This window comes from Apodemus sylvaticus, chromosome 6 (assembly GCF_947179515.1).
Source record: "Apodemus sylvaticus chromosome 6, mApoSyl1.1, whole genome shotgun sequence".
NCBI lineage: Eukaryota > Metazoa > Chordata > Mammalia > Rodentia > Muridae > Apodemus > Apodemus sylvaticus.
In genome coordinates, this window is record NC_067477.1 from 55,735,391 (window position 1) to 55,753,684 (window position 18,294).

The 18,294-nt window shown below is 35.2% G+C and overlaps 1 protein-coding gene across 1 annotated transcript in view; it reads left to right on the forward strand.

Annotated features, from left to right (window-relative positions):
- Window positions 1–18,294, forward strand: part of Mdga2 (MAM domain containing glycosylphosphatidylinositol anchor 2) — a 788,307-nt gene that overhangs the window by 375,060 nt on the left and 394,953 nt on the right. The window contains exon 2 of the mRNA XM_052185765.1: window positions 10,523–10,662. Within this exon, the coding sequence (XP_052041725.1) occupies window positions 10,523–10,662 (140 nt within the window). The remainder of the gene's footprint in view (window positions 1–10,522; window positions 10,663–18,294) is intronic.

Below are 18,294 nucleotides of genomic sequence, written 5' to 3' on the forward strand. Positions count from 1 at the left end.
GAGGCTCAATGGTTAAGAGCACTGACTGCTTTTCCAGAGGTCATGAGTTCAAATTCCAGCAACCACATGGTGGCTCACAACCATCTGCAATGAGAGACAAATAAAGAACCTATGGGTCAGAGTGAGGAGGACGTAAAGTGAGGGGGCCCAGAGGAGCAGAGGCTGGCATGGCACCTTAATAAGGTGCCATACCACCTAGCAGGAACTTGACATCTACCAATGTGAAGTTCCTCTCCCAGCCTTTGAGTGGGAACTCCAGTGTTAGCCATAATCCCTTCCACCTGGGGTGGAGCACTCAGACCAAGGTGAAACCCATTGTTCTTCAAGAACCTGCAGTTTCCTGAGAAACACTAGCCACCTGCTGAGCAACTGAACCAGTTCTGCAGAGAAGCTTCCAGCCTTTGGGGGAAGGGTTTTCCCCTGCCTATGTATTTGGAGTTCTTCATTAAAGTTTGAGACCTTGAATAGCAGGTGCTATCTTGGTTTCCATCTCTTTTTGTCGCCTTCCCATACATCCCCAGTTTCCCTTCCAGGTAACCCTTCCGATGTAACTGCGAGTGGGTCGATACAGCTGGAGAGAGTGGGGCCAGAGTGAGCAGGGGCCTGAGTGGGGGTTGGGGGTGGAGGAAGAGAGAGAAGGGAAGGGAAACAAAATTATAATGCATAATACTAAAATGAGTAGAACACCAATTAAAATAACAGAATAGCAATAAAATAATGAGATTTGTTTGTAGCATAAGGGAGGAATGCAGAGAAAGCAATGCCTTTGCAAGTCACTACAGTCTCTTGCAGTATTCATGTAGTCACATGGAAATAAAAACAGGTTTCTCAGAGTTTGAGAGAGAACTAGAGATCATCAGGACAAGCCCTTAGTGGCTTTTGAGTACAGATTCCTTGAAAGCATCATGCCACTAGAGAGTACGTCACTCTTAGTCTGCAATAACTTTGCTTCTCCTTAGTTAGACTGTCGTGTATCCACTCTGCTCTTCTGAGGTCTAATCTCATTGACCCAATTTGCTGAAAAACTTGCCCTCTTTTGAACTAGTCACAAAAAATGGATGCGACTTCTTAATGGAAAGAGACTTTGGAGATATTAGTAGGCCAGATTCTGCTATTTCTGTGTGCTGTTGCTACTCTTGGAAAAGCAAACTGAAGTTTTCATTTTTGGCACATTTTGTAATAAATCTCATTTGTTTTTTTGATGAGATTGGCTGGGAGAAAGAATGGTTCTCTCTAAATACTAAATTTGTGATTAGAGTTGGTAAATAATGGGTGTAACATCATTTTGATTATTATATGCTGAGGCTTTTTAGTTTTTCAAAGGAAATGGAAAACCTCTAACTTTTTGGGAAGTATAAATATCTTGTCATATCTTTCAGCCAAGAAAACATGATGTTATGCCTCCAATACCCTATCTCTTACTGTAATGGTAGTAATTTCTGAGACACAAAAGATTTGATTCTAAAGACAGTGCATGAACCAAAAGATGTATGGCTTCTGATATTTTGCCTCTTTTGAACTGGAGGAAGCAATCCCTTAACCACTTACGAAATGCTTTGTGTTCTAGACCTTCATACTGTCACATAACAGTCTTTTCCCTTCACTGTGCCTACCCAAAGAATGGTGTCCAATGAATAACAGGACAGCTACTTTATGTTTATCTTAAATTTAAAACAAACATTTATTTGTTTTTTTGTGTGGCAGTCATTGACCTACTTTCCAAAATATTGGAGTCTTAAATTTGTTTAAGACTTATGTTAAATTGTGTACATGTCTGTACTTATGTGCCTGTGTATATCCATACACATACATGTATATATGAGTGTGAGCCATTGGATCCCTTATGAACTGAAGTAAGAGGTTCTTATAAGCTGTCTGAAGTGAGTCTTGGAAACAAAACTTCAGTCCTCTAGAAAAAGCAGTAAATGCTCTTAACAACTGAGCCATATGCCAACCTCTTTTTTTTTTTTCATTTAAAATGCAGTAATATAGCCATGAGATAGAGATAAATCAGGATGTTCTCGAGGATCTCATATAAAAATCAGAGCCCACATATAAATATTACATCCCTACCAGAAAACAGGAATCTTTGTAGTTCCTCATATTTGTTTTAGATTTCTCTGCAGAGCACATGCAGTTCCTTTTGAACATTTGATTAATAGCATGAGTGATATACTCTCCAATAGGGTATGAAAAAATCCAAATATTGTTTCCCTTGAAAATGCTGGTTTGGAGGGAGCATCTTCGTACATACAGCCAGGCCTACCTATAACTGACTTTATTGGCTACATTTCTTCTCTAGCTCACAAGTAAAACAAGTTGACACTTGGCAAGTGTTAAGCCTGAAATTAATTCAGAAGACTTATTGTCATTTATATGTGTAGGGCTTTTCTTCTATGAAACATTCAAATGGATTTGAGGTTTGACTTTAGATATTAATAGTTGACACTTATAAATGAAAACATGAAGCATATTTCAAAAGAAATATAAGGAAAATATGGGAACCATAAAAATATACATTGTTAAAATTTGAAAATCTTTGATTTAAAAGGAAATGTGTATGTAACCTTTTGGAAGATAACTCTTATTTTTGTTATATTTTACATTTAATTTTTGAAGTTATATTACAGGAAAACAATTCTTAACATTTAACATTATTTCATAAGATGCATCTTTTTAACATTAAAATTATTAATAGATATCACTGTTTTGATTTGATGGCAATTTTTTATGGAATATAGCTTATAAATGAATACTTAGGTTTAAACTTGAAGAAAATATCAAGTTAAAAAAATTGTATATATTATTGGCTACCTGCTAAAAGAAACCAGTAGTTTTATGCTTAAATTTCTAATTTGCCTTTGAGCTCTGGAATCTCCTGGGCGGTTCAATTTATTAATAACACTGTTGAAGAGATTAATACAAAATATCAAACATCTGACATAATCAAACTTTTTCATCATAGCCATGAGCTTTGAACAATCTTTTGATTAAATTGGGTGTGATCAATATGTTCTTACGTCTTTCCTTCTATTATTTATTAAATTTTAGAACATTTTTTCTCTCTAGTGAACAGGAATATAGCATTAACCATATTTGGAGGGCTACCTAAAGCTCATAGAGTAAAGGGCCGAGCTCACATTGATTCTTAACCTAGTTAAGTCCAAGCAGCAAATGACAGGGAAAAAGGAAGTGAACCAAAGACAGATTTAAGCCAGTGTCTGTGTTATTTATATATCCGAATATTGCCTTGTGGAGATTATGGAAAATAGGATAACAGCAGATGTTAGCCACGGCTTTGAGATCATTATTAAAAGCCATCACTATATAAATTGAAGTCTTCCATTGTGTGTATTTGGATATTTGTCTGTTTTCATTGCTGCAGTGCATAGTGCATGGGGAAAATATCACTTAACGTTGTTTTGAAGTGTTAGATGGATATGGTGTTCCAAAAGGTCCTTGCAGGGGAAGTAGAATTGGGTCAACAAAGACTGAGAAACTAGAAAAAGAACAAAGTATCAACAAAGGCAAAGGACTAAAAAACAATCCCTACTGAAGTAGGTTGCTTTGCTTTCACTCTGACTTTACAAATACTAACAGAACAGAAGGCGAACTGCAGAGAGCAGGCTAGCAGAGCAAGCACAGAGCCTCCTTACTCATGTCCATTGTGATTTCTAATCATCAAAAGGTAAAACAAAGGCAGGCCTGTAGATGAAAAAAGATATGTTGTCTGGATTTTGTTTTTAACATGAGTCAGGTGCACTATATTTACATACTGTGGAGATGAATCTTTATGGCCTGTTCTTTTATAGAAGTGATTAGAAAGCTTTGAGAAATATCGTGTGTGGTAAGCAGTGGGTGGACGCTGAACACATTCAAGAATAAAAGGAAACAAAGAAATACAATAGATGTTTAGGGAAAATTATTTTAAGAGAAGAGTAGAAGTTTCTATGAACGGCTGTGTTGGCAAACAATTACTATAATGGAATTGGAGACGTGGTATGTTTTTAGTTATACTTCTAAGATGATGGTATGATTCTGTTGCGCTATTTAATTCTGCCCCTTGTTTGTACCTATTGATAAACCTCAATGGAAGTTTGACTTTATGCTGGCATCATGGCTTGCTCTACAGAAAGTGTTTTGCTCCGTCATTCATCTTTTGATATCCCTTCTCTGCAGCTACTCAGAATTCACTAGCGCATCTAAACACTCAGGGGTCTAGACAACTGTCTGTCTCCTCTCATCTTAAATGACAACCCTGTCAAAAATGTGCTCTAGCTTCCCTTTGGGTAACTGCTGAAGCAAATATTTCCTTTGATGCCCTTCTACTTCCTGGACATGGTAAAGCCTATCGTGTTTCCTTGACGTACATGCTTAAGAGTTTCAGTTGCTGCTGTTTGATTAGTAACCTCTTAATTTTACACACTCCATGGTCTGCTATGGCAATTTATTTGGTTATTGAAAGTTCTAAGCCTTCATGACCACTGCCAAGTTCTAAGCCATTAGACTGCTCATCAGAATCTTCCAAGACTGAGTTCTTTATTCCTCCTTTAATTTTTATATACTCCATCTCTCTATTGTGTTTATGAAAAAAATGATGTACTGTCACTAGTCTGAGGGCAATTGAGTGTCAAGGAGTTTAGGAATCACTGGATAGGACCTCTAGCATGTTTAAAACAGATTATAATATGGTTGTGAACAGGGGAGTGGGTAAAGCCTTCACACAGTATTGAAAATGAGGAGAGCAGAGAGGAAGAGCAAAAGCTACTGTGTCCCAGAAGCATTGTGCACACGTGCTACATTGGGAGGGGTAGACCAAGGAGATCAATTGTCAGTAATGCTGTTTAGCTAAGTGTAAAATGATGTAGAAAATGAAATTCAATTTGGAAAAGACTATGATAGATTAAATCAATTGTAAAATGGAAGGAAATTCTGAATATGATTGTGTTTGATTTTCATGAACAAAAGTGAGTGACAGGAGAATGAATGGTATAAAGAATATGTGCTGATTCTATCTCTTCTAGTCATGTGAGAGCAGTTTTCTCGTCTTTCTTCTGCCCCTCTGTTTACCTTTCAAAATTCTCTCCTTATGTCCTGCGTCTGCCTCCTCTAAGTCCCCTCTGCTCTCTCCTATGCTGTGTGAGGAGTGATTATGTGTACTGATTTAATAAGACAAGGGAACCTGGCCATCCTATCTCCAGATGTGTTTCATGGAAATCTTTATCTGCCACATGATCCTAAGTGGAGTTGCTCTGGTGGTGAGCCAACATCCTAGTGGCAATCTGAATGGGACAGAGCAACTTCATGAGGAATTGAAGCTATCTACTCAAGTACAAGGCTCTCATTTAGGGTTCTTAGAGAAGTGATAACTAATACCAAAATGATTGCTGTATTATAACAGCATGAACTCCAGGAAGCGAGCTTTTTAGATGAAAAGGCTTAACGTTTAAAACATTTCTCATCAAATTCTTCATTCTAACAAACTGCAATGACTTCAGTAGAGGACCACTCGTTGCAGCCTTCTCCTCTCAGACAGTTATATGCACTCTTAGGTGATTAAGACGGTACCTTCTAGTAAGTTGTTTTTCTCAGTGTGGTACAGAAGATGGAATTTTATGCAGCTGTAAAGAAAAACGACATTGTGATGTTTCAGGAAAAAAGACGGAACTGGAAGTAAAAAACAGATGACCTTGACATATATTAACAAATATTACATATTCATATCCTTCTCCCCCACCCCCAAATCTTGATCTATGTCTGTTGATAACTGGAAACCCACTATATAGTCCAATTCTGAGATTAGCCTACCTCTGCATTCGCAGTCCTGGGTAAAGTACATGTGCACCAGTAGGCCTAGCCCACATGTTGTCTTTCATATGTGGATCCCAGGTTTAATGTTTATAAGTGGATAAAAAGTCTGTGTGAGGAGTGACTGGAGGTGACAAGCTACAAAGGAGGTCATGGGGAGAATGAGTAGTGTGACGAAGATGGAAATAAAGCAAGGCAGTAAGAAACATTTTACCTGAAGACTGGAGGCAGGATGCTGACACTGAATGGGTGCGATCCAGGTCCAGGACTGAGGAGAAAAGGAAAGAGACACAACAAAGCAAAAGCTATTTAAAATCTTATAATGAAACTAATACTTCTTTTGTCATTTAAAATGAATTAGTCAATTGAAAGAATGATAGTAGCTTTTAACTGAATTATTCATTCTGGGAATTGCAGTGTTGAGAATATCCTTCCATCTGCGTTACTGCACCTATTTTATTTTATAGGTTATTGGTCTCTGGAATGAATTAGCATTTTGTCACCTTACTCTCATTCTGAGAAAATGAATGAATTTTCTCTTAGTAAGGCAAGGTAAACCTCAGTGCCTTCTTGACTATTCCCCTTTACCTTGACACTGGTACAACGAAGACCTACTTCATCAAGACATTGAACTTTCTCTCTCCCATGTCTATCCCAGGCATTGAAAAGCATCTTTCTTGTGCCTACACATAGATTGCTAAGTTGTGAGATTCAGACTCAAGTCAAAATATAGAGTAAATTACTCTTTAGTGCATGAGCCACATGGTCCTATGTTTTAGTTTTCCAGGAGCACAGTTACATGTGACTATAAACATGTCTTTAAGCATATTATGTTTTTGTCAGGAACCTCTTCCTGCTTGTATTTTCACAGCACCTTCCCAAACTCAGGTCAAAGGTCACTGAATGCCTACAGCAGGGTGGATCCCTCAAGGCAGTTTTCATTCCTCTTAGCTTTATTCCAATGCAGCTCTTAAATTTTTCTTCTGGTGCACTAACTATTCTGCTTAATTTTATCTGTTATTTTCCAGTCCGCCACTCCTGTGGGCTGCAAGCTCTTTGAAGACATAGCTTTGTGTAGGCATCAGTATATTTCACATAGATACTCACCTTCATATATCCCCTCCTCCTGTTCTATCACATATGCTGTGTGTGACATTAGAGGATAAATGTTCTTCCAATATTGATATTGAGAAATATTCTCTGTTCTTTTTTTTTAACTGAATGAATATAAATTGCTTTTTGCTTTCAAAACTGTACCTTAACAAGATAAAAAATAAAAAAGTCCCTGCTTGCCCTTTTAGTCTGACCTATAGAACACAAAAGCAACTTACTCTAATTGAGGTACCTAGTATGATTAGTGTTTGGAAAGTAATGAGATTTGGATTACTTCAAGAAAATTTGGATGAATCTGAGCCCCATGCAATATTTTAAACTAATTGTTGAATCTATAGGGCAAAGAAACTCATAACCTTTGCTCTAGTTTCAAGAAGATGAATTGAGTCTTCTTCCAACAAAACAAAGGACGAAGCCATGGTCTAAAACACTAAAAATATAAAACACTAAGAATATATTTAATGGTTACCAGGAACATAAGCTAAAAACTAAATTTTGTAGACCATCACAGCTTTCACATAATAGGTGGTAGGTTCAGGCTGAATACAGAACAAGGTACCTTTCCCAAGAATCTGTTAAAATAGAAAAGAGAATAGTAGAAAATTAACCCTTATAAATGTCAAAATTTGCCTACTGTATAATTTAAATTGTTTAAATAAAGTTGCTTATTTGCATAATGAAGCATTTGAAAGATATATCTTAAAAATAACAATACTAGGTATTGACTTGAAATCTAAACAAAACATAACAAGTACAAATTAGTCTAGAGAGAATGTCATGTAACTGTGTAATTAGACATATTACTATATTTGGACTATCATTTATAAGACTAAATTTAGCATAGGTATTTAAGGAAAAATATCTGTATTTTATATTTAAATCTTTTCTATTTTGTAAGCATTTATTGTCATCAGAGTATTAACTGTTATAATATGTGTATAATTATACAAGACAGATGCCTTAAAATTAGTACCATATCAGGATTAGTTGTCTAAATTGAATTTTAAATTTGATCACTCTCTGCAATGATTTGGAGAAACATTGCATGAGACACCAGAGCATTCAGCACATCATAAGAGTATCCACTGTCACAAGACCTCAGAAATTGTTTCATGGCTAGACAGAGTCCAATCAATGGTACAAATTTTGAAATAAGCAATTTGATATCCCAAACTAAACATTTAATGCATTTAAGTTTTATTGATTTTTAAACAAAATGGTATAAAGTATTTGGTTATATTTTGCTGTTATTTTTAAACCAAAATATAATTGTATCAATTATCCTCTTCCTTTTCCTCCTTCCAACCCCTCCCATGACTCCTACTCACTCTCAAATTGATAGCCTTCTTACTTGTGATTACTATTGTTTTACACACACACACACACACACACACACACATACACACACACGCACAGACTCATAGAATGATATGCTCACTTAGTGAGGCTTACGTTGATGTTTCTGGGTCAACCATTTTGTCTTGGATAACTAATTAGTGGTATCCTCAGGAGAAGCTAATTCTCCATCTCCTAGCTGTCATGAGTGGTGAACATTTTTCTTTTCTAGATTCCTCCTTCTATGTCAGCAAGTCCACTGATATTATTATGGTTCAAGACTTCTTTTCTTATTTTTTAAACATTTTTATTTGATGTATATGGACATTTCACATGTCTGTGGTTCTGTGCACTGCTTGAGTGTCTGGTGATTGCAGAGGCTAAAAGAGGATGTCACATACTCTGGAACTGGAGTGGCAAAGGATTGTGAACTTTTATGTGGGTATTTGGAACTGAACCCAGATCTTCTGTAAGAGCAGCCAGTGCTCCAAAAAGTTGAGCCAACTCTTCCATCCTATTGTTTTGATATTTTAAAAAAGTAAAAGAATGCTTATATTTATAAGACGTACAGATATATTTCTGATATTATGGACTGGGTAGTAGTACCATTACAATTACATGAACAGATGGTAAAAATGCAAAGTCCCAGGGTTTTCTGCAAAATGTTAGGTTATTCTGTGTATCTGGGAAATATATTCATAGCAAGCACTGTGGGCAAAATTACTACCCACATGGAGTGTTGCAACGATCCTTCTCAAAATGGCTTTCATTCCCACTCTGCCTTGGAGGTTCTCATGATGCAGAGTGGAGAGAAGCTAGATTTTTTAAAAATTAAATATCAGATTTGTCTGCAAAGAATACAAACATCTGTTGCTTTTTGATTTGTTGTTGATGTTTTGGATTTTTTTTCATTTTTTCCACCAAATGTGTGTATTTATCTACATTTCCACTAAAATTTAAAAAGATAAAAAAGTATGTCCCTTTGCTTATTCATCTCTGTGAGTGTTCTATGAATCTTAGTGGTGTATGTCAAAACATAACATGTTAGAAATGATTTTCCCTTAGAAAGATGAATTTTCCAGAATAGAATTTTTCATAAATTGAGTGTAGTCCTTTTCTTCTTCATATAATCACCACGATCATTTTCCAGAAACACATGAATTGTAATGTTTTTATGTCAATGCTTTTTAAAAAAAATTCAAGCATTCTAGCATTCTTCTTTGGGAAATTGATAGCTTCTGTTAAGGGCACTGCTCTTCAGAATGGAGATTCTTTTCAGGATCGTCTGTGATTGCTGCCCTCTACATATATAGGCAATCTTCTTCTCATATTTCCTTCAGTTAAGATAATTTTCTCTTTCACCTCCAAATATATTATACTCAAAACTGTTGTGTTCCAAAAATAGTGATGGCCTCAACTCTTAAGTTCCTAGCTGTCAGTTTGTGTTTGATTGTAGACATGTACGATTAGCTAAGTATTTCTTATCACTTGAGGAGTTTCTGTTTGTGATAGGTAATATAACAAGAACTAGTCATTTTTATTAAGGTCTGTGCACTAATGCAAGATAGAAAGTAGGCATTTAAACAGCTCCATAAGTGTTTTATTCTTGGATTATTATTTTAGAGTAAGACATCGATAATTCGTTGCCATCTTATGTGCTTTGATTCAGAGACAGCTTTTTGTTGTACTAATGCACTAGATGCTGCTAATTGAGCTGACATTCTATCACTGTGCACGAAACTCCTTCATGTCCTCACTTGCCCCATGAGACATTAAAATGAGTTGACTAATGACTATGTCTTTAGTTCAAATCCCTTATCCTCTTCCAATTGTCTTCTGCCTTCTACACTACATATTAAAGATATATATATATATATATATATATATATATATATATATATATATATTTACTTATCTTTTCCAAGTTTTAGTTTCGAAAATAAAGAGACCTTCCTCTATTTTAACAATCAACTTAATCACATAGCCTGTAATGACACTGTTATCAGAGACATCAATTTTCTCCCACTTCTGGGTTGCCCTTTGCCATTTTCAGAAGGTTGTGATGACTATTTGAGAAGTTAGCAATGTTTTGCTAAGAAAATATTGAATCACTTGGAAAAGTCCTAAGTGTTGGGTCTGGCTGTGGTGGAGTATAGAATAAGAGTTAGAATAAGAATAAGAATTAGTCTTCCAATCAGGATGGATAGATCGTGTGGAGATGATTGACTTAGATTTTCATGTACCCTGTCTCTTCCTCACTACACAGCTCCCCCGACAGTTCGCATTGTGCACTCAGGATTGGCCTGTAATATCGAGGAGGAGCGCTACTCCGAAAGGGTCTATACCATAAGGGAAGGAGAAACTCTAGAATTGACCTGTCTGGTTACTGGACATCCACGCCCACAGGTGAGTCCTGAGCTGCATGTGACACTGGAGAAGACTGACTCTCTCTCTCTCTCTCTCTCTCTCTCTCTCTCTCTCTCTCTCTCTGTCCATGTGTGTGTCCATGTTTTTATTCGCAACTTCATTGTAAAGGAAGAGAATGAAATATAAGGGTAGTAATTTCTAAAACTTGATCAAGATTTTCAGTGCTCAAGATGAAACAAGAATCTTTTGATTTTATAGTGAGAAATTTAAAATACACTTCCAAGAAAGCTGTTAAAAAGACAACTACAAGAATAGCTCAGTAAGATAACAATTCATATGGCAATGAGTTTATTTTAGAACGTGGAGAACCTGACTTCATGATGACATCATTGTACCTGAGGAGGCTTTGTTTTGGGGAATGTGACCCACAGCATCATGTGACCTTTCTGCTTCTAAGCCATTGTACTCACACAGGCTTTAAATAAGGGTTTCCAGATATTGAATAACTTTAAACTTTCATATTAATCAGCTGTTGCATCTTTAAATGATTATCAATGACAGTATTTGCTAATTAATCATTAATATAATATTACTATATCATATATAACATATATTATAATCAATAATTATATAAATAATAGAAATTTAAAAGGTACTAAAATAACAAATAACATATAAAAAATAAACATACAGAACCAAAGAACTGTTCACAAATAACTGTTTGCAGTAATACTCAAGTGTTTTTACTCATGAATTAATTCTTAATTTCATGTACTTAATTTGACCACTATAGAGCTCACACTGGTATTTAATATGTAGCAGGGAAAGTAAGTTGATTAAATAAAAATCATATATATATATATATATATATATATACGCACATATATATGTGTGTGTATGTGTATTTGTATTAAATATAAATATATATTCAAATAAAAATCTTTTTTATTTAAAGATATTATGGTAATAAGTCTGGCTGATCCAGCTACAGGAGAGAATAAAAAAAATAAGGGTTTTATGAATGTCCCTGTTACCTTGTCATTTGTTTCTGCAACTCTTCATTCTAACTGATTAAGGAAATCTCAATCCCATCCTGATGAACAGATAAAAATAAGCCTGATAAGAAGAGGTATTGGATAGGCAGAGAGAGAAATAGATCATAGAATAGAGATGGACAGGTAGATAGACTCATAGGACCACAGTAATGATTGAAATGCTAAACTGTATTTTGTAAATTTAATCTTTTTGGTAAAGTCTAAAGTGTAAAATAACTAAAGCAATGTCTAATAATTTTTTTTTTTTGGTTTTTTTCAAGACAGGGTTTCTCTGTGTAGCCTTGGCTGTCCTGGAACTCACTCTGTAGACCAGGCTGGCCTCGAACTCAGAAATCCACCTGCCTCTGCCTCCCAAGTGCTGGCATTAAAGGCAAGCACCACCACTGCCTGGTATCTAATTTTTTATAAATAAAAGATACAATGGTTGAAATTATATTTGCTATTAACAATATGAGGTAAAGAATAGAAGTTCTCTTAATAAAATTAAATCTTATAAAATTGGCCTTAGCGTAATTAAACATGCTACAAACAATTGTTAAAAAAAAAAAAACAGAACACCAATAGCGTATGCTCTAAGATCAAGAATTGACAAATGGGACCTCATAAAATTACAAAGTTTCTGTATAGCAAAGGACACCATCAATAGGACAAATTGGCAACCAACAAATTAGGAAAAGATCTTCACCAATCCTACATCAGATAGAGGGCTAATATCCAATATATATAAAGAACTCAAGAAGTTAGACTCCAGAAAACCAAACAACCCTATTAAAAAATGGGGTACAGAGTTAAACAAAGAATTCTCACCTGAAGAACTTTGGATGGCTGAGAAGCATCTTAAAAAATGCTCAACTTCATTAGTCATTAGGGAAGTGCAAATCAAAACAACCCTGAGATTTCACCTTACACCAGTCAGAATGGCTAAGATTAAAAATTCAGGAGACAGCAGGTGCTGGAGAGGATGTGGAGACAGAGGAACACTCCTTCACTGCTGGTGGGGTTGCAAATTGGTACAACCACTCTGGAAATCAGTCTGGCGGTTCCTCCGAAAACTGGGCACCTCACTTCCAGAAGATCCTGCTATACCACTCCTGGGCTTATACCCAGAGGATTCCCCACCATGTAATAAGGATACATGCTCTACTATGTTCATAGCAGCCCTATTTATAATTGCCAGATGCTGGAAAGAACCCAGGTATCCCTCAACAGAAGAGTGGATACAAAAAATGTGGTATATCTACACAATGGAGTACTATTCAGCCATTAGAAACAATGAATTCATGAAATTCTTAGGCAAATGGATGGAGCTAGAAAACATCATACTAAGTGAGGTAACCCAGACTCAAAAGGTGAATCACGGTATGCACTCACTAATAAGTGGATATTAACCTAGAAAACTGGAATACCCAAAACATAATCCACACATCAAATGAGGTACAAGAAGAAAGGAGGAGTGACCCCTGGTTCTGGAAAGACTCAGTGAAGCAGTATTCGGCAAAACCAGAACGGGGAAGTGGGAAGGGGTGGGTGGGACGACAGGGGGAAAGAAGGGGGCTTATGGGACTTTCGGGGAGTGGGGGGCTAGAAAAGGGGAAATCATTTGAAATGTAAATAAAAAAATATATTGAATAAAAAAAACAGAAAAGAAGCCAAAATTGATAATTATAAGCTTAAATATGAGAATGGTGTTAAAAGATTCAAGAAAAATATTGAGTTCAGTGAAATAATTTCATCAAATATTTCAAAACCATATTTATGATTAACTCAAGTAGTATCTCAAGAAATTTTGATACTGTTACAATCTAAATTTTTTTAATTGAAAGGCTTAATAAGATATCTAGAAAAGAAATTTGCAATCAAATTAGATTAAATGATCAGAAGAGACAAGGAAGCTGGTGAAAGACAGTTCCCTGAATAAGCTCGCCACTGGGCCCCATTGTTACAACATTGGTTGCACCTGCACATATTTTGAACTGTAAACTTGAGTTTAAAATGGAGCTTTTGTCTGGCGCTGCCATCACCGGGGTTCTCAGAGTACTCCCATTCCCCTTTAACCTTAGAAGCATCTTACTTTGGCAGTGAGACTTCTTTCAACATTCACACTTCAGAGTGCCATCTTGTTCTCTAGCTAATCTGAAATGTATTCTGGAAAAAACAGAATTTGGAGATTTTACTTTTGTTCCCTAACCAGTTCCATCTGGGGGACTATTTAAATTTGTTCCCTTAGTTAAAAAACAACAACAACAAGAACAAGACAACAAACAACAGTTAACAAAAGCTCCCATGTTATTATCATCTTTTAATTCCTTCCTAGAAGGAGCTGTTGTATTTGTAGGCTCATCAGTTTGAGTTGATATTTCCTCTTTGAAATAGTAGACTGGGTGCCTTCTCTGCCAGCAGGCTGTCTAGGTCAGGCTGACTGAACAGCTGGGGCTTGGCATTGCGGCCAAAGTCTAAAGGGCAGACTATTGGCAGCTGCCCCTGAAGATGATTTTTTCCTGGCTTATAGCAACTTGCTGAAGAGAATTACCTCTGTATCTCTTCTGGCAATGGGCATCTGGAAATGCAGACCAGGGGTGACTTATTCCCTTGTCCTCATAGGTTTCAGTCTCCTATCTCTTTCCATAACTTTTAGAATTATAAAGACAGCCCATTTCCAAAAATATTACATGCTCTTAAAAAATTGTAATTTTGAGATCATTGTAAGTAGTCCAAGAATAATTGCATATACAAAAGTAGTCAAATAAGGAGGATTCACTCAAGTGGATTAGAAGGTGACACTATCACCAGAATACTTATGTAATATCAGCTTCCCCCTTCTAACAAAGTAATGATGAGGGAAATTCCCTAACCTCTCTGCTTCCGATATCTCAGGATTTTGTCTATTTATCAGAAATTGGACTATTATAAAGATGAATTCTTTTAATCTTATTTTCTTTTCATTCTATAAATCTCTAATACAATTTGATATTTTAGAGGCCAAGAGTCTTTTACAGACATTGTTTGTTCAGTATGCCCTTGACTGGGGTCAACTATTTATTTCTTCTTTATGATTTAAAATATGAGCATTTCACCTTTACATTGTGATCTCAATGTTTCCTCATTTACTCTAAAATAATATGAGAAAAATTATATGACAGACTTTTCAAAGGATTTTCTAAGTAGGATATTTTCAGACTAAAAGGCAATTCTCAGATTCAGTTGACTATATTTCTTACAAAAAATTGTAATACACTCATATGTAAAGTAGACATACTGTAATTTGCACACACATGCATGCACATGTGCAAGGACACACACACACACACACATACACACACACACACCACACATGGGAGAATTAGGTTCTGTTACTCTACCAGAAGTCCTCAGATATTTTTTCATGGCTTAGAAAATGCAATATAATTTATTTTTTCATAAGCCACATATCTGTTTAGACTGGATTTGTCTTCTCTTTTTCGTGAGAGAATTGCCAACACAAGTAATTTTTTATATCAATCTTTGGATGTTGTTGGCATGATAATAAGTTACAAAATATAATCAAAAAGTAGTTGTCTTAAATTCTACTTGCATGCTACTTTCATATGCCCTCCACAAACATCCACCTGGTTCTATTCAGAAGTGATTGATATCCTTATTAAGTTCATATTTATATGGTTAAAAGTATCACACAGCATTTAAGGGAAGATATCATATCTTCAATAATTTTGTTTTCATTCATTTTATAGAGTATGAAGACTTGTATTGAGTCAATTTTACATATTTAACAGATTGCTCACACATTTTAGTCTAAATATATTAGCAATATTTTAAATTAAAACTTCTATGGTTACAATGTTACTTTTGTCCTTTGGATGATCTAAGTGTATTTAATACTAGCTCAGAATTTATAGTTGTTTATTCCTATGGACATTTATGCTTAGAAGAACCAGCTAATATCTACACCCACCTATCTCTATATCTAAAATACATAGAGAGAGAGAGAGCAAGAGCGAGACATATATACAATATTTAGACTGAATTATATACTATATTTAGACTAGATATGTCTTATAGAATGTATGCAATAGTCTATGAGCTTTCTTTGAAAATCATATCTAAGTACTTTATAGGAAAATATATGCAGATTGTATTTAGTTATAAGGAAATTTTAAGTTTTCAACTCAAATGTGGTACAGCTGAACATCAGAAATCCACTAGAGTCGCAGAACTAAAGTATCTTTCTTCAGTAAAGCCCCATGGAGTTTAGGATTCTCATTAACTGCCTTGGAATCATGACTGAAGTTGGCTTCATTCTTCTAGCACAGCTTGCTGCCATCAAATTCTTTCATTTTCATGTTGGCACAAAATAGAGCGTTACTTAATGGCCTTGAAATACTAACTTTTAAAAGACAGCACATCCTGTAAAGATATGTGAGACATGAATTGAAATTTAAAAGTTACAGTGGATTTTTAATCATAAATTTGTAATGAAGTTTACAACTCACAAATAGTTTCCTATCCCTCACAGAATAACAAACTGTCATTCTAGCTGAAGAGAAGGTACACAAATTTCTGTTTCCTGACTAAAAACTGGGTAAAATGATAAATACACTGTTAAAGCAGAAGTCTACTTGTTATAATCAAATGAAACCTGTAAGTTTGTGTATGTAGTTCAACGGTTTAGCACTGCATACAACACAAAGCCCCAGATTTGGTGCTACCACTAATAAAGGAAATATAAGGAATTTTAATGTTAATTTTATTTTTTGATATTATAGTATAGTTAAACCATTCTTACCTTCCCTTTCCTATTTTTAAACCCTTGCATTACCCTTCCTTATTTTCTTTAAAATTTGTAGCTTCTTTATATTAATTATTCACCTTCCCACACTCACAGTCTAAATACATATATACTTCCTGATAAATCTGCATAAGACTACTTGTATGTATAGGTTTGCAGAGGTGACCACTTGGTATGCTTTTCCCTGGGGAAGACTATTTCTCCTAATCTCAACATTTCTTATTTGGCTGTAGTTGTTGGTACTGGGTGTGGTCCTCATGGTCTTTTTCCATCAAGTTTGGTATGTCTACTATCATCATTTTTGTTCAGGTTTTGGTGGGGCTGCTGTGTTGATGTGACTTTATGGATGTAGTTTATAACATTACTAGGACTATAATTTTATATCAAACTCCCTGTTCCATGGGCTCTTACAATACTCCATCCTCTCTCCCTTAATGATCTCTGAACCTTAGGTGCTGGAGTTATGAGAGATATCATATACATGTATATGTATGTATATGTGTGTGTGTGTGTGTGTGTGTGTGTGTGTGTGTATCATATATGGACTGGGCTCTAAGAATCTACACAGATCTATTAAAAATTGCCTATCATGTACAAATGTTAAGCAGATATCAACCATCTGTGATTAAGTTGTAATGCAGAATATTTTTTCCTACAAACATAATTTAAGCTTTTACTCTCATTATTAGATTTTTACAATTAACCCATTAGAATCTATAGATTATTCTTCCATTTGTCACATTTTCATTAGCCTTGAGAAGGATAAACACTAGCAGTAAGTGAATATTGAATTAGGTAGTAAATGAATTTGATGGTCTTGAATAGGCTCAAAAAAAGTTAAGATAGAAAAGTTCTCCCAATGATTTGGATGTTATTAATCACAGGATTCCTGGGACCTGTTTTAATATGCTGTTATGACTGTTCTTTTGACATTTAGACATCAGAGTGACTTATCTTAAGTGACGCTGAGTGTCATGAGCCACCTCCCCAGAGAACTGAAACACTCAAAGGGCTCAGAGAACTAGCAGTTACCACTTATGAGCTCATGTTAGAGAATTCACTAAGGTTTCTCACTGTAGGAAATTCACTGGAAAAAGGATACTGCCATCCTCAAGAGGGTTAGAGCAGATAGACCTGTAAGAAAGAGATACTCTAGCAAAGCTGGCTTTGCAGGGGAATCTCTAAGGCCATCCAGATGTCCACATTCTCAAATAACAGGTGTGGGGCAGTATCACCATGCTAATATTCGTATAAGTAAGTGGAAAGGTCAGTTTAAGAGCTTATTATTTATGTGCTATTTATTATTTCTATTAATTGAGACATCATAGCTTCATAAATCTATAAATGGTACTTTTCAGTTTCATTATTAGAAAAATGTTTATTGACATATACATAAAATATTACATAACTGGAGATTATTAATAAATTGACATTTATCAATATAAATTTTTCATAGTTTTATTTATTTTTAGAGCTCTCAACAAATTCTAAATATACTAGCCTTACCATCAATAGGGTGAATTTTTTCTTATAGACCTATTTTTATGATTAATTTGTTTGCTCTAATATGTTTGTGTGTGTGTGTGTGTGTGTATAAAACTTTAGCAATTTTATCAGAATTGTGATTTGTTATGTTACAAATATTCATTTATAGTCACAATCACACCTACATCTCCCTGAAGAATAGCTTAAAAGTGAATATAGTTAGGATATTCTCACATCCAAGTCATGCTCACTTATTAAGTCATTTAAATTGACAAGATTTTCTGTATTTGCTTTAGTGAAGCAGTCATTAGAATGGCATTCAAAATAAGGTGATAATTTCAACCTCAA